The sequence below is a fragment of the Tasmannia lanceolata genome, unplaced genomic scaffold (genome assembly GCF_043159265.1).
Source record: "Tasmannia lanceolata isolate RefF3 unplaced genomic scaffold, GAP_Taslan_0.1 ptg000036l, whole genome shotgun sequence".
Classification (NCBI taxonomy): Eukaryota; Viridiplantae; Streptophyta; class Magnoliopsida; order Canellales; family Winteraceae; genus Tasmannia; species Tasmannia lanceolata.
The window spans coordinates 4,630,583-4,651,873 of NW_027518713.1; the positions used below are offsets into that span (position 1 = coordinate 4,630,583).

A 21,291-nucleotide genomic window follows, 5' to 3' on the forward strand; every position below is an offset into this window, starting at 1 on the left:
CCTCCGCGCCATGGAGGATCTTGATCACGTAGTACACCAGACGTTCTTCCTTGTCTTTTCGTTGGACCAATACGGCGCTCACCGCTGTAGGACTAACTGCCAGGTACAAAAATAACTCTTCTCCGAGCTCAGGCTTAGTTAACATCAGGGGTGTTTAGAGGTATTGCTTCAAAGCATCGAATGCTTCTTGACAGACGGGGGTCCATTCGAACTCCCGGATGTTCTTCAAGAGCCTAAAGAAAGGCTGGCACTTGTCGGCCGACTTGGACATGAAACGACTGTGGGCGGCAACTCACCCTGTTAGCTGCTGCACTTCTACCGCGATCGCCGGAGGCTCCATGTTCAGAATAGCTTGAATCTTCTCTGGGTTGGCTTCAATGCCTCTCTGATTGACCATGAAGCCTAAAAATTTCCCGGATGTCACCCCAAAGGCGCATTTGGTCGGGTTAAGTTTCATCCGGGCTCGTCGTAGAACGTCGAAGGTCTCTATGAGATCAGAGATGTGTTCCCCGGCTTCAAGGCTCTTAACCAACATATCATCTACATAGACCTCTACATTCCTGCCTATCTGTTTTTGAAACAAATTATTCATGAGCCTTTGGTAGGTGGCTCCAACATTTTTTAGCCCAAAAGGCATTATCGTGTAACAGTAGAGGCCTTGGTCGGTGATAAATGCTGTCTTGGTGATGTCTGGCTCGTGCATCTTTATCTGGTTATAGCCTGAAAAGGCGTCTAGGAAGGCGAGAAGTTCATGCCCGGAAGTGGCATCGATTAGCTGATCTATGCGTGGCAAAGGGTAGGGGTCTTTTGGACAGGCTCGGTTTAAATCCGTAAAGTCTATACAGGCCCGCCAACCACCGTTAGCTTTTTTAATCATGACTATATTGGATAGCCATTCGGGATACCGGATTTCCCGGATGAATCTGGCTTGTAGCAACTTTTCCACTTCAGCTTTGATATGCGTTTGTCGCTCTACCGCGAAGTTCCTCTTCTTTTGTTGGACGGGCTTGAGGGCCTGGTTCACGTTCAGCTTGTGAACTGCGATCTCCGAGGGTATGCAGGGCATGTCAGAGGTAGACCATGAGAATACATCATCGTTGGCTTTGAGAAAGTTAATCATTTGGTCCCGCAGGGTGCCCGTTAGTAGGGAGCCTATCTGGACTTCCATTTCAGGGTGGTCCTCGGATACGGAAATAGAGTCCAGCTCCTCGATTGGCTCACCCCTAACTGTGCGGGCTCATTCTCGAGGGTCCTCTCCCCCGATCGTGAAATTTTCTGTTGGGCGTTGCTCCCCTTCAAGCTTGCGTAGTAGCACAGGCGTGCTATCATCTGCTGCCCGCCACCTCTCCTATCCCCGTCCGAGTCGGGAACTTTATTTTAAGGTGAGGGGTAGATACCGCCGCCCCCAGATCTCTCAGCACCGGTCGCCTGATGATGGTACTGTAGGTGAACGGTATATCTACGACCAGGAAGGTGGCCATAATGGTCTTTTGGAGGGGGTACATACCGAAGGTGACAGGTAGGTCGATTTTGCCATTGACTTGTACTGACGCTCCCGAAAACCCATATATCAAGTATTCCGCAGGTCCTAGCCTTCCTTCACCGAGCTTCATTTCTTCAAAGGTCCCTAGGTACAACACATTGACGGAGCTCCCTGTGTCCACCAGGATCTTCCCTACATCATAGTTGGAGATGATCAGCCTGATAACCAACGCATCGTCGTGAGGGACTTGCAGGCCCTTGTAGTCTTCACTGGAGAAAGAGATGACCTTGTCTTCTTGGGGCGGGTATGTCTGGGCCCTTTTTGAAGGCATCTCCAGGGAGAATACTCGCTCCGCGTACGCTCGTCGGCCAGCCGTTGTAGGTCCTCCTGCTGCGGGCCCTCCTGTTATGACGTTGATCTTTCCAGCGATGGTAGGTTGCTCGGGGATAGGCGCTTGGCGGGGGGTTCTTCTCTCTTAGAGGATCGATGATGTCGGGAGTGGCGGTGACGGTTCTGGGACAGATGTCTGCTTCAGGACCGGTGCCTGCTGCGGGACCGGTGTCGGCTGTTGGACAGGTGTCGGCTTCTCGATCTGCCTGGGGGAGAAGAGCGACGTGCATACGTCTGTTGGTGAAGGCTTTCGATCCGGACGTGGCTCGTTAGATATTGATTCAAGTGGCCTTCTTCGGCCAGCTTTTCCACCTAGAGTCTAAGATGGAAACAATGGTCAGTTTGATGGCCATGGTCCATGTGAAAATCGCAAAACTTTCCGGCGAGATGCTTCTTTGGATCAGTGCTCATTTTCTTCGGAGGAGTTAGGAGGCCCTGATCTCTGATGGCGAACAGGACATGGGAAAGCGGGACTCTTAAGGGGGCATTTCCTAACCTTTCAAAAATGGGGATAGGGTTCCTATTTGCTGACCTCTCCTTGGTCTGCGATTTCCTTGCTCCCTTCGTGTCTTCTTTTTTCTTTTCCTCGGGGCCTGCTCGGCCCCATTCCCGTATGCATGCTTCTTCTGCTCGGATGAGCTTGTTGGCTTTGGACTCAAGCTCTTGTAGATCCCGCGGTGGCTTGAGAGTGAGGTGTTCCTTGAGGTTTTGATCGGTGGTAGTGTGCTTTAGGGCTGCGACCGCTATCTGGACGTCGATGTTGGTGAACTGGGACAATTTGGCATTAAATTTCTGCATGAAGTAGGTTTGATTTTTTCCTTGTTGAAGGGCCAAGAGAGCGTTCGCCGGGTCATGACGGAGGCGGTTGTTAGCAAATCGTGCCGTGAACTTTCTTTCGAATTCGTGAAAGGATCTGATGGAGTCCGGCTCCAGGTGCAGATACCGGTCATTGGCGGCTTTTCTTAGGAGGGAGGCGGAGGCCTTGCACATGAATCCGTCAAACGAGACTCGAAGCGCTATTACTCTCCTGAAAGTCTGGAGGAACTCTAGCGAATCGGTGGTCCCATCATAGCTACCAAATCGAGAAAGATCTCTACCCCTGTTTCTACAGTGGTTTTTATAATCTCCGATGTGAACGGGGACATTGTTTCTCTTTCCCATTCGTCTAGGATGTCGTTGGTGTTTGGTTTTTTCATTTCTCGTTTGACTTCTCGGATCTGCCTTTGCAAGTCAGCAGTTGGTCCAAACATAATAGTTGTGCGGAGGTAGCCACCTCTTCTGCTTGTACTGGGGGCAACTCCTGGAGTCGAGTTGTCCTGGTGGGGTTGGCGTGGCTCTGACTGGCTGGTTTTCCAGCGTCTGGTCGATGTCCCCTAGTTGGGGGAGCTCCCTCTAGGGGAGGTAAAGGGCCGTTTGTAGAAGGAGAGGCAGCTTGGACTGGTTCCCGCTTTCATCGATGATGACGTTCCTCGTATGATTCCCCACTGTCTTCTTCGTAGATTTCAGTCCGTTCGAGTGGGGCTGGGGGAACTTCAGGAACCGGGGGCCTTCGTTTGCAGGGGCAACAGTAGAAGGAGCTCCTGAAGAAGTTCGTTGAACATTTTCATGGTGAGAACCATCTGTGGTGTGCTGGAGGTAGGCAAGTGCTGGCCCGAGGCATGCGAGTTTTGCTCCCGGGAGTTAGAGACATGAGTTTGTGCATGTTGGGCCTGGCTCTTGGTCATTACCCCTATTTCTTGCTGTTGGGTGTGGTTTCTCATTGTCACGAAGTATTCAGGCTCAAACGGGTCCCACAGATGGCGCCAATATGATGGGGCCAAAATATGGGCTTGCGATCGCACGATGGGTAGAGTGTATGGGGCCAAAATATGGGCTTGCGATCGCACGATGGGTAGAGTGCCTCCGTTGGTATTTGCAATCACAAACAAAGGGGCCAGGGTGGTCTGGGATGGGTCCCGGACGACCACTTCGACACCCAAGTTAGATTCTGGACCAACCGTATGATGAACAACAAGAAATGATAGGGGGACGATCAAGTTTACCAGAACTAATGCGCGGGCCTTTTCTCTATAAGTTGGGCGGATGGCTTGAAAGTGGAGAGTAGGAAGGAGGGAGCGGGCGTCGAACACCTTTTTGCCCTCTCTTTGCTTGGAATTGAATGGTCTTAATGGCGGCTAAATCTCCCCTTTAATGGCGCTTGGTTTAGGAATTTAATTTCCCTCCCTACCCCTTTTGTTGGATCCCCCTTTCTCCAGAGTTTAATCGCTTATTTATCCTTCTTACTTGCATGCAAATTTCCTTCATGGGATGCCACGTGGACATCTATCATCATTTTGGAGAAAAAGCCTTCTTTCGTTGGATTGGGCCGCCCCCGGCTTGGCGGCGTGCATGGCTTTGTCGTGTCATCTTATTCATAATCATAATGATGGGTAATTATGCTTAAGATTCTGGTGGCGGGGAGGTGACACATGGCGAGATCATGTGGCTATGCCATGTCTTAGCACCTTTCTTAATCATAATTAGATTCCTCTGATGCGAGGGCGACACATGGCGTGATCTAACGGCCTCACCATTTTTACTCCATTTCAATAGGATGACCCAAACGGTCCATGTGATGGAACACAACGTAAATAGTTTCCACAGGATGATCCTAGCCATCCGATCTATAGATGTTTCCATAATATGCAGTTCCTCTATAGATCAGAGTGTTGGGATCATCCTATAGAAATGATTTTTGGGCACAACCTATTTACGTTGTGTTCGATCACATGGACGGTTTGGATCATCCTATGATGTGGTCCGTACATTATTCTTTTGAAAAATATAGGACTATAAGGGCTTACACCATATAAAATCTCATACTTTCTTATTCCCAAAATTATTATAGGACATCATAAGTCTCAAGTATTAATCAACATCATGATAGAAAAATGTTAAATAAAGATAGTAGTATTCTTATCAAAACAAGAGATGCATATATAATTTCCTTTTTATTTATCTTTCTTTTTTCTTTGGGCCCTGCTTTGAACGTTGAACCCAGGTGTTCAAATCTTGTGTCATGGTTACAAATCTATTTAAATGTACCTCGTTGATTTCACAAGTTAGTCTGTATACTGATTAGAGTCTTCATTTCTAATCAATTAAACAAATAAATTGGGCTTGAGATTACATTATATTTTTAAATCGAAGAGCTCATTAGCAGATTTTCAAGCATTTCTTAATAGAAGTAAAGAAAGTATAACTGTTTTCCATCTGTAGTATTCAAAGATTGGAGCATTTGTTGGAAAAACGAAGGTTGTTTAAGATACCCGGGCAAGATTGAAGAAGTCACACGCTTTCCAAGTGTAATTTGTGACAACCGGAAATAGTGAAGAATAGAGCAAGAGAAAATCAATTGGATGTATTAATTTTGTGTCTTCATAGACAATGGTTACAGATATTTATAGATCTTACAAGAACCAAATAAAGAAACTATTAACTAAACAGCTATAATCTATACATGGAATGTTCTAAACAGGAAATAATAGACAATTAAGGCAATGAGGCAATCAAGCTATACTACAATCAAGCCAATCAAGATATACATATGATGTAACATATGTGCTTGCCGTTCATGCGGCAATCAAGATATACATAGAATGTATATCCGTACTTGCCGTTCACACATCCCCTCAAACTGAAAATGCTTTTGAATGCATTTGAAGTTTAGAAATAAGAAAACACAAATGAGAGGATGAATGAGACTTGGTAAATAAATTTGCAATATGATGTTCTGTTGGTATAAACAGCAAGGATATGATGTTCTATTGGTATAAACAGCAAGGAAATCATCTTTCATAACACATGATCACGAATAAAATGATAGTCAACTTCAATGTGTTTGGTGCGTTCATGGAAAACATCATTGTGAGAGATTTGAATAGCATTTTGTTATCACAGAAGAGAGGAGTAGGATTAGAAAGGGAAACACACATGTCATGGAGAAGCCACGGTAACCAAATAACTTCTGGAGTGGAATGGGCAAGAGCACGATATTCAGCTTCAGGACTGGAGAGAGCAACTACTGTTTGCTTCTTACTTTTCCATGAGATAATAGAATCTCCAAGAAAGACACAAAATCTACTTGTGGGACGTCGATTAGTAACATCACCAGCATAATCAACATAAGAGTATGCCGAAGAGTAAGTGATGACTTGGAAGTGTAAAGGATCCCTTGAAACATCTTGACCTTAAGGTATCGTAAAATCTTGAGAACGGTAGCAAAATGAACAAAGCGAAGTTCGGTAATAAACTGACTGACAATATGGATGGCAAGACTAATATCAGGTCGAGTAATGGTGAGATATTTCAGACAACCGACCAACTGGCAATACAAAGTAGGATTAGGAAGAAGGTTACCATTAGAAGGTCGAAGCTTCACATTTAATTCAAGAGGAGTGTCTACTACCTTAGCATCAGTAAGACCGACTTGACTAATAAGATCATATGCATACTTGACTTGCGAAAGAAAATATCCAGTGGACGTGGAATGAACCTCTATCCCAAGAAAGTAACGAAGAGTACCGATATCTTTCATATCAAAACATTTGTGCAGATGATTCTTAGCGTCATTAATGTCACGTAGATCATCACCAGTAATAACCATATCATCAACATATAAAAGTAGAATGACGAATCCACAAGTTGATCTTTGGATGAGCATAGAAAAATCATAGGCAGTATGAAATTTCTCATACCAGGAGAGAGGTGCTTGTTTGAGACCATATAAGGCACGATGAAGTTTGCAAACTTATCGAGGCTTGTGTTAAAGACCAGTAGGATGCTAAATGTATACTTCTTCATGAAGATCACCATTTAGGAAGGCATTTTTAACATCATTTGATGGAACGACCAGTGTCGAGTAGAGGCAACGACAATTATTGTTTGGACAGTCGTCATACGAGCAACATGGGCAAATGTCTCATCATAGTCAATTCCGTACTCTTGGGTGAAATCTTTAGCAACAAGGTGTGCTTTGTACCTTTCAATAGATCCATCTAATTTGGTTTTGATTTTATAAACCCATTTACACCCTACAATAGACTTTCTAGGAGGAAGATCTACAATGTCCCAAGTATTAGTATTTTGTAAGGCTGTAAGCTCTTCTGTCATTGCTTACTGCCACCTTAGGTTAGAGGCAGCCTCTCGGTAAGAATGAGGCTCGTGAAGAGACAAACTAGTAGAGAAAAAATAATGATAATCCTTAAGTTTGGCTGGCGGATGGTGTTCATGTTGTGGGTACTGATGCATACGAACAACATGTGGTGGATCACTTGTAGAGGTAACCTTGTTGGTGTCAGTCATAAACTGGTCAATAGCTGAATCAGGAGCTGTAAGATTTGGGAGAGTAGGGGAACTGTTAGGAGACTCACAAGAGATGTTAAAAGGAACATCAGGAAAAGGGCCTACAGGTTAAAGAATTCAGATGATGGATTAGAGGAGAGGGAATAAAATGGTATTTTTTTCCAAAGGACAACATGCAGAGAAATTTTTAATTTTTTTGCTTTAGGATTGTGGCAACGATAGCCTTTTTGTTGAACAACATAGATTAAAAACACACAAATGGCACTTCTTTTGCTCAACTTATGCCGCTCGCATGTATGATGAAGTACAAAACATGTGGATCTGAACACTCGAAGTTCAGAGTAGTAAGGAAGAGATTGATAAAGATGTTCAAAGTGGGATATGCCAGCAATGATGGATGAGGGAATCCGATTAAAGAGATAGATCGAAGTTTGAACAACTTCACCCCAGAACTTACTGGGGACAAAAGATGAGAGAAGTAGTGTTCTGGCTGTCTTAATAATATGACGATGTTTCCATTCCGTGATACCACTTTGTTCGGGTGTATCAGTGAAAGACAACTGAATAAGAGTACCTTCATTTTTTATACAAACAAGAAATGCAGCTGACATGTATTCTCCACCAGAGTCGAAATGAAATTTTTTAATGGATTTGGAAAATTGAGTTTTACCATAGTAGCAAATTCAATAAAAACACGTAAAAATTCATAAAGAGACTGCAACAGATAAAGCCAAGTATAACGTGAATAGTCATCAATAAAATAATCAAAATACTGACTACTGTTAGAGTTGGTGCCCTAAAACCCAGTGTATTTTGCATATTAATCAGTAAAAGTTTCTTTTTCATGACTTTTATGGGTACTAAAAGCTAAATATGCATGATATGTTACTTGCTATTATCACGTATTTTTTCTTAGGAAGTAAAGTAGGGAACCCATGCTCATAGATTCACAAATCCTATGGAGTAGGGAGATATGGGATTCCAGTTCTTTGCAGATCTTAATAGTACCTAGTTGGGGTTGAGGTTGGACACCTCTTTCTGTATACAACTAGCATCTATCTTGCCAACATGCACGAGATGTAGAGTGACTTATCTCAATCACTCGGGTAGTGGACCCTAAGTAAGATAGAATGTGTATGACAATAAGATTGTATACTGAACGGGATAACATTAGAATAGCTTGTGGACAGGAGATAGTTGAGCTATTCTACCAGACATGACCCTTTACATGTCCTTTGACCTAAGGGGTCATATTGGTCTGTTGGTGAGTCTCTCTGTAAGCCCAATGGTTTCCATCTTGGCATTCCCATCTTATTTTGATGATTCCAATACACAAGTGATTTATGATCACTAATGTGTTTGATTGTCTAAGTTGTAGATCACATTGGTGCTAAGACAAGATTGCTTGGATTAAGGCCAAAGAAGCTCTCATTGGACCACATCATGAAGGCCAAAGACATTGAAGTCCAAGACGATTGAAGACTTGAAGAATCGCATTGAAGATCGAAGTCAATTTAGATTGTAATAGATCCAATCTTAATTTAGATTTTAGAGGCATAAATTAGTTAATCTCACACACCCCTAAAATGTATAAGTGATTGTCCTTGTGGTGTTCCAACACTTTGGAACCCTCATAACAATCCCAAGTTGGTGAAATATTGGAAGCCTAGAAACAAGAGTTGAAAATCTGCTGCTGATAGGCTTCTCGAAACTCCGAGAGAATTCTCGGAGCTTCGAGCTCGGAACTCCGAGAAATCCTCCGAGCTCCTAGAAATGGTCCAGTAGACAATTTCCAACTTCTGTTTGTTTTCCCGGAACTCCGAGATTTTTTCTCGGAACTCCGAGAACACTATAACGGTCGGATTTTTAGCCGTTGGAAATTTTCCAGAAATTACAACAATGCCACTGAACGGTCATATTTTGGTTTTCCTATAAATATGGGTATTTCTAACATACCAAAGATCAATCCTAACACTCTTAAACTTTACTTGAACATTCAAAGAGTGAATCAAAGCTTATTTATGCCTCTCATCCTCTAAGATTAGGATTTAGATCATAGGCTACATTTGTACATCTTCTACTTCTTGTAAACCCTTGTGAGGGATTTTTTTGTTCTTTCTTTCTTATTCAAGAACTTTGTATCGGGCGAGTGTTCGGAGAAGCGTAGCCCACTCTCCGTGGTGAAGATCGCCACCAAGGTTAAAGGCAGTTGGAATTTTGTAATTGGCATTGATCTTCGCCGAAGTTAAGAAGATCACATAGTGAAGCCATCAACGGGTTTGGTTGGTGGAGTGGAGTAGGCCTCGCGTTTTGAGGACCGAACCACTTTAAATCTCAGGTGCACTCTCTCTTGAACTCTAGCTCTTTATTTTGCATTGCACCTTTAGATTTAACTTGTGTGCTTGAATTTCATTGTTGATCTCTTAATTTCAAAATTAGGTTTGAGGTTTTTCAAAAGGTTAAAACTTGCTAGCAACCTAACAATTCTCACTCCTCATTCATTGCCAATTCGGGACTACCCTTGGATTTTCACTCTCATTCTTGGTTTATCTAACCGTGATTCTCTTGGAGTCATTAGATGGTAGTACTAGAGTGTTGGACAAACCTTCGAAGTCAATAGTGATACCCGACATGGAATTCTCCACCTATTTCATAGGATAACATCTACGATTTTGGTAGAGCAGTAGGCATAGAAAAATACCTGGCCAGGTGGATTTGATAAAATGTTTATCAAAAGGATTTTACAAAATAAGTTTTGAAATGTTTTCAGCAAATGCATTTGCGGGCTAACATTGCTTGACTGAAAGGTATACCGTGAGTGATCCCTGGGGGTAGTTGATGCCCACCCCCGTAGGACTCAACTCAGTAGATGTGGACTTGGAGAAAGGACTTGCACATTTGATGTGATTAGGGGTATGATGATTTGATGGTTATCTTCAGGGTTACGTCTCGATGGAGGCCACTGAGTCAATGTGATTGTAGCATTGGCTACGAACCAATAATCGCAATGGGGCCGACTTGTGGGTTCTGCAAGATCTACCGTTGAATCCCTGTTACGATCCCACTCACTACTCGATTTGTTGGTGGGATCTGTGGCTGATGGAGATTTAAGATCAAAAGTAGTAATGCTTCAAGGAGCGTAATTGTTTTCCTTAAGACAATATTCGCCCCCACCTGTAGTGTGCAATAGGGATCCGCAAATTGCCTCCAAGATACAATGAAGCCTTGTATGAATGTCCTACAAATGTTTGATGACGCTTTGCACAAGCGAAATCAAACCCAAAACACCATTTGAGAATTACAAGCCTTAGAGAAATTCACTAAAACTGTTTCTGCAGTTTTTAGTGTACTATTTTATATAAAACTCAATCTTTAAAACATGAGAGTAAACAAGAGAGTAGGGGATTTCATAAGAGAAAATTCCAGCAATAACTAACTCCAAAAAGACAGATTTTTTGCTCTTTTTATAGAGCCATAGATGTCTTTTCATTAAGGGAAACATCCCTTCAAGATATCTCTTGGATTGGTTTGAATAATAACCATTCGATCGCACCTCTTTGCGATTTAAAGGTTTTCGATCATCCACAAGGTGTCTCTTATGTTAGAAAATCATCCATGATTGTTGGGAAGCAAAAGAAATGATGAAAAGTTAAAATATGGAAGTGAAAAGCCATGTCTATTTTCTCCCAACAGATAGATTTTCGAACATCCGCAGTCGACCGGGCCTCCACGGTTGTCCGCTGACATGCTTCTGTCTCTTTTTTTTTCTCGATCCAAATAACTGCGGTCGACCGGACCTACCTCGGTCGACTGGCCATACCATTCTGGAAATCACACATATTTCCAGGTTCTAATCCGCGGTCGCCCGGGAACCCCCGGTTGACCCGGCCCTGTTTGAAAATCTATTTTAATTTTCTGTTTCCTTTTGATAAAAACACTTCAAATATTTTGACTTAACCCAAAACATTTTGAAAATTTCCAACAATCCCCCACCATTTTCAAAATCAAAGAAAATTTTCTCATCAAGCTTGGAAATCTTACGCATAAATGAAGGTATCTTACGATTTGAACCTTCACTTAGTGAAGACACATCAAAGTTAGCCAGAATTGCATGGTAGACGTATCTTTGAACCAGCTATTCTATTTGGCTAACTGGACATATCTCACACATAAGTTTTCATCTCATTAGGCAGTTTTTAAGAGCCGACATGTGTATAGGCCTTGTGTTTGTATCTCGGTTTCATGAGTGCTCTAGAGACTAGCCAAGTCTCATAGAAAGCGGCACCACCTTCACACTCACTTATGTAGGCTTAAGAGTGCCCCTGTAACTGTGGGACCCGATCCCGCGAGAGGGGTGGGGCGAGAACCGCCACACTCTCTCTTGGTCTCTCGTACCCACGCGATTGGCGTGTGCTCTTTTAGTATTGATTTTAATTCATCTTTTATGTGAACTTGGGATCACTAAGGCAATCCGAATTCCACACAAAAGAGACTGACAGAGTCGCCACCTAGATGTGGGATCTAGGACCCATAATTAACCAGAAATCTAGACTCGCTACCTGGTTACAAGAATGGAAGGTATGGGGAGTTATCCACCACATGCACCATTCCCGCCCGATAATCGGTCTTCGATTCCAAAAGCTAACTCTTTTAAATTTATTTTAAATGGCTCATTCAACTCTCTATTAATGTGCGAACTAAGTACATGCATCCTATGATCTAATTTCATTGTGGATCCTAAATGTGTATCTTGATTCCTTAATTTGTTTGGATTCAATCTAGGTGCAAGTTCTCCTAAGATTCTAATTTCATGGAAAATCCTAAATGATTTAATTAAGAATGTACAAGAAAATTAATGTACAAAAACCCCACAATTTGTTGTGGAGCCGACTCGCGGTTGGTATGCCATCAGACATCCAAGCTGCCAGGGTTTCTGTGACATGAAAGAGTTGAAAATTTTCCATAGAATCTGCCATAGGTAGGAAAAAGTGGATAAAGAGACTTCCAAAGAAAATGGGGAATTAGCTTCTTCACTGGCCACGAATAGATTCAAACCCAAGAAGCTTTCCTGGATTTTCAGCAGTGAACAATCCTGACATAGAAACAATAAACACGAGATGTAAGCTTGACATTCAGGGAATTTTTCCTTTCTATGATTGACATGATAATTATGATACGACTAGGTAAGGAATGGGAAGTAAAGTGATGGTTCCTCAAAACAAATAAACACAACAATGATGACATGATAGCACGCGGGGAATGCCCCTAGCTCAAGGATTATGAGAGTAAACTCTGAAGGACTTAACAAAATAATCTTGAAAAAGGTAGCCCCTAGAGGAGGAAGAGACCAAGGGTACAAGCAAGATTGGATCATCTGGACCAGGCATGATCAGATCATGAGATTGCATAATCGAAAGATTGTGAGATTCTGCTCCTGCCAGTTAGGGGATGGCATGAAGATACGATCGAATCGTATGACAGAAGAACGAAAGACGCACGATCAAAAGATTAGATGAGATAGCATAAGATTGCTTTCAACGGATAGATCATGAATGACTAATCCTATGAGATCTTTGGAAATGATGGGATTTATATCCTAACCCCAAAGGGAAAGTTTTTTAATCTTCGCACATTTTAACAGTGTTACCTGAAGGCATCAACCCTAATCCTAATCTATCGGAGTGGAGAGAGAATCTCGACTCATGACTTTGTTCGTGTATCTAAGGACCGATCGTGACCATTGGAAGATGGACCACGGCCTAATCTAGACACCAATGGATAGGATATCCTAAACTAGGCTCACACACGTGACGCACATGTGATCGTATACTACATGCATGTGTGGGTTAATCTAGGGGTAAGGCCAAGAGTTCCCTTAGCGCGAATCCATGTTCGATATACTGTACCAGTGTCCGGCGTATCAGTACGTGAACAAGAGATTCGTTTACGTACCATAAAGGTACTAGGCTAAGGGTGGAATGCTTCTCTAGCATAGAGGCACCAGGTGATGAAATCCCAGTCAACCATGCTAGATAACACTCCGGGTTCAAAAAAATAGGACGTGTGTGCATGTGAGATGCAAGGGTTTAGATGCAAGTGATGTAAGTGTGTGCAATAAGTTCGCGCAATCTATGATGCCTTCAGGTTTTGTTAGATTAAGTTTGGGTATGATGTGATGAGAAAATAAAACAAGACAAACTAATCTAACAAGTATAGAGTTTTTACGAGCCAGTTAAATTAAATTTAAATGGATTATCTTTTGAAATTTTGATGAAGTTAGGTGGTCCCCAGCAGAGTCGCCAAACTGTGGGACCCCGATCCCGCGAGAGGGGTGGGGCGCGAGCCGCCACACTCTCTCTTGGTCTCTCGTACCCACGCGATTGGCGTGTGCTCTTTTAGTATTGATTTTAATTCATCTTTTATGTGAACTTGGGATCACTAAGGCAATCCGAATTCAACACAAAAGAGACTAACAGAGTCGCCACCTAGATGTGGGATCTAGGACCCATAATTAACCAGAAATCTAGACTCGCTACCTGGTTACAAGAATGGAAGGTATGGGGAGTTATCCACCACATGCACCATTCCCGCCCGATAATCGGTCTTCGATTCCAAAAGTTAACTCTTTTAAATTTATTTTAAATGGCTCATTCAACTCTCTATTAATGTGCGAACTAAGTGACATGCATCCTATGATCTAATTTCATTGTGGATCCTAAATGTGTATCTTGATTCCTTAATTTGTTTGGATTCAATCTAGGTGCAAGTTCTCCTAAGATTCTAATTTCATGGAAAATCCTAAATGATTTAATTAAGAATGTACAAGAAAATTAATGTACAAAAACCCCACAATTTGTTGTGGAGCCGACTCGCGGTTGGTATGCCATCAGACATCCAAGCTGCCTACGTACCTAAGCCTCACTGGGATCAGAGTCGACGTAGTTCGGTGCACCTAAGCTAAGCTACTTATGCCTAACTCAACTAAGATACCGATCTAGACTGGATTGACTGTTCCAACAGTTTTAAGAGAAGTTATTTAATTCAAGTTGAAGATTTTATTATCCTAGGATTTCATCTAAGATGCTATATGATCCTATCTAAGTGCAAGTTGTTCCTTAGACTGATGCAGGTTAACCTACATCCTAGGTAACTAGGCTTGTCCTAGGGAAAATTTGGGTGACTAGTGTAACTAGACCTATGGCACGGTTGCTATCAATAGCAAACGTCCGTGATAAGGCTGGACTCCTAACTCTAGGACTCCTTAAAACCTAAGACTCCCTAAGACCTAGGACACGACCTGACATAAGTGTTCCTAAGTTGGGCTCTAATGGTTCTTATATTGGAAACCATAATCCAATGGTTCCGAAAGACATGAGATAAATTGATTCAAGTTCTTGAAGTTAATTAATTTCAGATTTCAAGGATTTTCGGTTTCTGGACATTTACGGAATACCAAAGGTTCTAGGATTCTCCAATTTCGGCCTCGAATGGCATCCAAGGAAGGGAATCGTGCGCTCTTTCCTTGTGCAATTTAATACTTATCTTATAGCACCTTATTGCCTGGCATATCTCAGGATTTCCGTGGACAGTAACCTCGGAGCCAATAACATGCTATAGCTTAAATATTCAAATTGTCAAAGATCGGTTGCAATTGGGATACGATTATGGATGCACTGGCCATTTTACCAGGGAAATCTAAAGATCCTAAGATTTCTGTTTCAATGGATTAAAGAATTAATATGTAACAAAAATTTAAGGTTCTTTAGAAATTTTGATAATGATTTTTAATTAATTTCAATTTTGAGTGGATTTTATCAATTTTAAACCGCATGAGTGATTTTACAAGTGAATTTATTGCAAACGAATTCGAAATGGATTGAAATTTCTACAGAGGCAAGATGAGAATGTATGTAGCTTACTGAAAAAGTTTTGCATATTTTTACATTAATCTCCTATTTAATTTTGATTTAACAATAATATGACCAGATTGTTAAAATAACACAGAAACTACTAGAAATGGAAATCTAAATTCATTGAAATTTCTACAAAAATAAGATATGGATAAACATAACATGCTGTGAGATTTTCATGAATTTTAAAAACCATTTACTACAAATTTCGGATTTTTCAATTTTAAAACCAGATTATGGATTTACACTACAACCCTTAGGAAACAAAATCCAAATCACTTGAAAATTTTACACCAGCAAGAAATATGAAATATAAGACTACTTTAAAACTTTTGAGAATTTTAATTGTGATCTAATGTCAGTAAAAATTTTCACCAAATCCGATAATTTTCAAAGAAAATATTAAATAATATATCAAACAAAATCCAAAAATTCTCAAAAATTCATGGTAGAATGTATCAGTATCATATTATCTTTCCACGAAATTTAATTAATTTTGGAATGTGTTTAGTATATATTTTATTTTTCTTCGTCAAAAAGATGTTTTTGAAGAACTTTTTATTTTTAAAACACGATTTTCGAGAAAATTACGACTCCGAAAAATGTCCTTTAACCTTGTTCTGATGTGATGAACACAAAAAAAAATTTGAAATTCCACAAAACAAATCATCCTGAGATAGCTATTTTTTCAACTTTTGTAATTTCTCAGCGATTATTTTAAATGAAATTCCACTCTTCACTCAAATTTTCAAAATCCTTTGATTCAATGTCTGATCCAATCCGATGGTTATTTTAGTCTATTTAAATAAATCAGTGTATTAAATTTCGGGACGAATCGGAATTGAAACACTCATGTAGATCATGATTTTGAGCACACACATATAATATCGAATTAAATTCAATTAAATGCTAAAAACCATGCAAAAATATATAAAGAATTCCAAATAACCCTGGAAAAATATGAGAATAGTGCACCTACCTGTGATGGAGATCCTCGCCAAATCCAAAAGCCGAAAATTCCGAAAAATCTCGCCGACACTGGATCCTACGTCTTTTCTTCCCTTTCTTTCTTTGCTTTTGTTTTTTATTTCCACCACGTTGAGCGCGCTCCTTGTCTTTAGGGTGCGTAGATCCGAGGTATACGCTTTGTCGCACCCTTTTTTATGATGAAGAAGACCCAAAGAACACTCCAATCATTCTTGATTGTATGATGCCTTGGAGAAGAAGAAGGAATTCAAGAATTCCTTTTTTGAAGAACACTTGAGAGAGAGATCACACTTCAAGGGAGAAAAGAAAAAACAATTTCTTGGGAGGAGAGAGAAAATGGACGAATTTGGATTTTTTTCTTTCCTTTTTTGGATTGTTTGCTTTGATTTTTTATATAAAAAAAAGTTAGGGTTAAGAGAGAAATTGCAATTTCCAATGTGAGAGCTCCCTTTTTGGCTTGTTTCCAATTTTCCCCTCTTGCTTTCTTTCTTTCTTGTTTCCAAATTGGATTTTATTCAAATCTTAAGTTCTTGTCAATCAAGACATGTTATTCTCATTGCACATTGGTTCTTTGGAAGAAAACATATTTAAGCAATCATTCCTCTTTTCCTTCTTTCCTTCTTTTCATTTTTTATTCTTTTTATTTTTCTTTTAACAAATATGATGTCACCATTGTGACATCATCAAGGTGGGTGCTCAACTCATGTGGGTCAACCATGTGGGCCGCCCACCATGGTGGTTGACTCATATGGGTGAACCCACATGAGCTCCATCTTTGCGGGCTTTAGCCCAATGGGCCATTTCACACGGGTTTCGGGTTTTTTCGTAAAAAATTAATAAAATTTTTCTAAATTCAACATTCTATATATGGACCCAACCCATTTGACATTTATGGTGCATCCCTCATACATGATCGGACCATCTTTTTTGGGAAATAACTTTTCGGACCAAAATGCCCCTACTTGACTGTTAGACATCCAAATGCGACCAAAATACCCTCAGATTGGTTCACCCCTAAAGGGAAAAATTAAAAATGAAAAGTCTTTGTGGTCAAACTTCAAAAATATAAACTTTTAAAATTGGGTCCTTTCGGTGAGTAATATTAAACAGAATCATTTGGTATCCCCTAAAAATACCCAAAATGCCCTCAACACTTAAAATTTCCAAATTAAGCGAAATTCCTGAGAAATTCTAAATTTAACAGGTTTTCCAAAATTCAGGAAATCATTCATAATCTCTCAGACATATTTCGGGGATCAAAAGAATTACACAGGAAAAGACCAAATTACCCCAAGGTGCTAGAATTTTGGCGAGACTAGGGAAAACCCTGAGAAATTCTAAAAATAGCAGATTTTTGAAAATTTATGAACGGACTCAAGATTACTTAGACACAACTTAGGGACCAAATATGATATGTTTGGAAATGTCTAAAATACCCCCGAAGTGCAAGACTAAGAGAAAATCTTGAGAAATCTAAATTTAGCAGGTTTCCCAAAGCTTACGAAATTACTCATAATCCATCAGCCGTACCCTCGAGATGGTTTTAGACATATGAGAAATGATTGAAATATCCATAAGATGATGAAAATGTGGAAGCCCCATGAGTTTGTAAAAATAGCAGCTTTTTCAAAATTTGTAAAATCACTCAAGATTTCTCAAATATAACTCGGGGGTCAAACGAGACACATCAGGAATGACCAAAATACCCCTGCAGTGCAAAATAGGCAAAAATGAGGGAAACCCTGACAATTCTAAAAATAGCAAGTTTTTTCATTTGCTTGGAAACTTGAACTTTCATCTTTCAAAGGCCAAAGGAACCCTCTAGAGACCTTCAGGATTGCGAATCAACTTCAAAACTCTCATAATGAAATGAAATCTATCCTAAAATGCATGGATGCCTAATCTAATGCTGAATACGGATATAAAAATTGATGATACTACCGAATCTTTTGCTTTTTAAAGCCTAGCAAAATGGGGGTGTCTACAGTAACTATAGCACCCTAACATCCTGTTACAAGCGTATTAAGAGCCAATTGCTCATCCTCTTCTGTTACACATTACAGGTACCAAGCACTTTCCCTTGAGATGACAAATAAAATATATTATAGTGCTTGCAATCACTCCGAATGATGTACTTTGGCTCATTGAACTCAAGACTTGATGTTTCTTCAAGCGTTGAGTCGAGTTTCCATCATTGGTAATCATTGGTTAATGGTTTTAACCCATCCCTTTATGGCATTTAACCATCATCTATCTCGCGAGATCTTTCAACCAAATTTTTTGGTTTGAATTAATATAACCATCATTCGTTACTTCACCATCTGTGAGTAACTGCCTTAAATTACCACCTTAAGTCACTTATATCCTGACTTACCACTTGGTTATAGGCCACAATAGTGTAAGAACCCACTACTGAAACTTAAACAACTTTGGCTTATTTCAAACTGGAATTTCCAATAACGAATTCCTAGGCCAATTTGCCTTTTTATCCTAAAAGCCCAATGTATTGAATTCTGGCGCAATAGAATCAATTATGCATCCTTGCCCAAGAGATATATCCTCACCATGAGTGCATATCATTCACTCATTCATGTGTGCTCAGTTATCTAACTGGCATTTCATATCCTTCTATCATTACAGGATACCAACTATAGACATTTCTATAGTTCAAAGTTATTTTCAGTCATTTGAAAATCCATACATATTAACACTTGACCTGAATTTCTAGTAAACATATAAGTTTACATACTGCTTTTGATTTACCAGGTCTAACAACTATCAAGGCATACAAAAACTATCAATAACATAGTTTTACTTTGACTGAAAATAACTCTTCTACTTTCCAAGTTTGAGTTTGAACCAAAATTATATATGTAAGCCCAAGGGTTCCCCAAGGGTTCCCCATGGGTTCAGTCAATCACCTTGTTTTGATGATTAACAAATACAAATTGATTAGTCGTTTATGGACTGATCAGTTGCCTTGAGTGTTGTGTCTTAGACAGGAACTTGACATGCTTGACATGTCATATCGCCATTACACAATGCAACACAACACATGCTTGAGGATCAACATGCAAAGGAGCTTGAACACATTGGTGGCATCATCCTTGGAAGATGTTAAAGCAAGGAGCTCAAGTGAAGATCCCACAAGCAATCCAAGAACCACATTGAAGATCAAATGAAGATTGGCTCAAGAGTTCATTCAAGAGAGTGTTCAAAAGGGTAGTATGTATCACCTTTCTCTCTTGTGTTTTCTCTTGATCAAGGCACATCTTAAAACCCCTAAAATATGTTTTTCAAAGAGACTAACACACCCTTTAAGGACTTAAATGGATAAGTGAATGGCCATGGTGGTGTACCAACATGTTGGGACCCATATGGCATTCAACACAAGAAAGAACAAAACAGAGTTCCGAAGCAACAACCTGGACCAGCAACTAAATCCTATCAAAACTTATTTAAAACATTTTCAAATATTTTTTGAAAATATTTTTACCAGATAGCTCTCATTTTTCTCATATCCGTAGAGTATAAGAACATCGAAATCTGACGAGAAATGAGGGAGATATGAATTTTTCAAATGAAACACTGTTTGCTGGAAATCCAGGCTCGGAACTCCGAGACCATTCTCGGAGCTCCGAGAAATGGTCCAGGTTCTAAAAATAAAGGCTCTGTTTGGATTCTCGGAACTCCGAGAATTTTGCTCGGAACTCCGAGAATTTGCTCGGAACTCCGAGAAATGTCTCGGAACTCCGAGAACACTATGAGTTCAAAAAAATATAGCCGTTGTTGTCCAACGGCTAGTTGAATTTTTGACCCAGTTTTGACTGTTTTGCCCCCCAAACGGTCACATGGAGTTGGGACACCATATATACCCATCTAATGGGTCTAAAACAAGAGAGGAACATTGTCCAACTTCAACAAACCATAGAAAATCATTTGTGAACTATTTTTGGTTAAATTCTCTCACCAACCAAACTCTTTGTGCCTTGATTTGAGAAAATCTTTTGAGATTGGTTTAGGCTTAAACTTGTTTATTCTTGAGAGCATCTTTGGAGCTTCAACTTGCATTGTAGCCTACATAGAGGCAAAGCTTTTATCTTCTTCTTTATTCTATCGGTGGCAAGGGCATCCGTGTTTAATTCCCTTGGGAGAAAGCGCTTAGAACTCGGCGGAGAAGGAGAGTCATTGTAAAGGTGGAAGGGCATCCTTATCTAATTCCCTTGGAGTGTAAAAGCCTCGGAGCCGGGCGTCGTGGAGGTCTCAATAGTGGAAATCCTCAAGTGCGACCTTGAGTAGAGTGGAGTAGGCCGTTTGCCGAACCACTATAAATCTTTGTGTCACTTGTGTTGGTATTTCTCTATCTTTCTCTCCCTCTCACTTTCTTATTTATTTGTGCTTGCATTCTTACATATTTGGAATTGAGTGAGTAGTTAGCATTTTGGTTTTGATTGAATATTGGTACCTTGCTAACTAGGCTATAAATCACCTAATTAAGTTTGCTAATCAACAAGGGTTTTTGAACTTATATTAATTTGTAATATTGTTTAAGTTCAACTATTTCAAACTTAATTAAACAAGGGATAAGTCTTGGGTGAAATTTTAGTAAAAGTTTTCAAAAGGTAAAAGTTTTATAAACATCCTATTCACCCCCCCTCTAGGTTGCCAAACCAAGTCACTACTTGGATTTCAATTGGTATCAAAGCTTGGGCTCTTGATTAAGACCCTAACCGGTTAAGAGTTAAAAGATCAAACTTTTTGGCAACTCAAAAGATGGGATCTAGACTACCTATTTTGGATGGTTCGGATTATGGATCATGGTTGATCCATATGAAGACATACTTAAAAGGTCTAGATAAAGATATGGTAAAGATAATTGAAAATGGATTTATGTTAAATGCTAAATCTAAAGGATTAAATGAATATAATAAAAAATTATCTTTACTAAATACAAAAGCCCTAATTGCAACATGTTGTGCATTACCACCACACATTTATGAGAAAATATCCTCTTGTAAAAATGCTAAAAATGTTTTGGACTCTATTGAAAATCTTCAAAATCAAAACATGTGCTTAATGGGATTATCTAATGAAGACCCCTTGGATAATGCCGAATTCACACTTGAAGAACTTGTTGAAAATGTCCAAGAATTACATAAGAAACTTGAGGATCAACTA

The 21,291-nt window shown here is 40.1% G+C and overlaps 2 protein-coding genes across 2 annotated transcripts; both read right to left on the reverse strand.

Annotated features, from left to right (window-relative positions):
- Nucleotides 1–1,325: 1,325 nt before the first annotated feature.
- On the reverse strand, nucleotides 1,326–1,814 carry LOC143859705 (uncharacterized). Its single transcript, XM_077370355.1, has one exon. The coding sequence runs from the start codon at nucleotides 1,812–1,814 to the stop codon at nucleotides 1,326–1,328; it is 489 nt and encodes a 162-aa protein (XP_077226470.1).
- Nucleotides 1,815–2,185: 371 nt separating this feature from the next.
- On the reverse strand, nucleotides 2,186–3,034 carry LOC143859706 (uncharacterized). The gene has a single exon (XM_077370356.1). It carries the CDS (start codon nucleotides 3,032–3,034, stop codon nucleotides 2,186–2,188), a length of 849 nt encoding a protein of 282 aa, XP_077226471.1.
- Nucleotides 3,035–21,291: the final 18,257 nt, after the last annotated feature.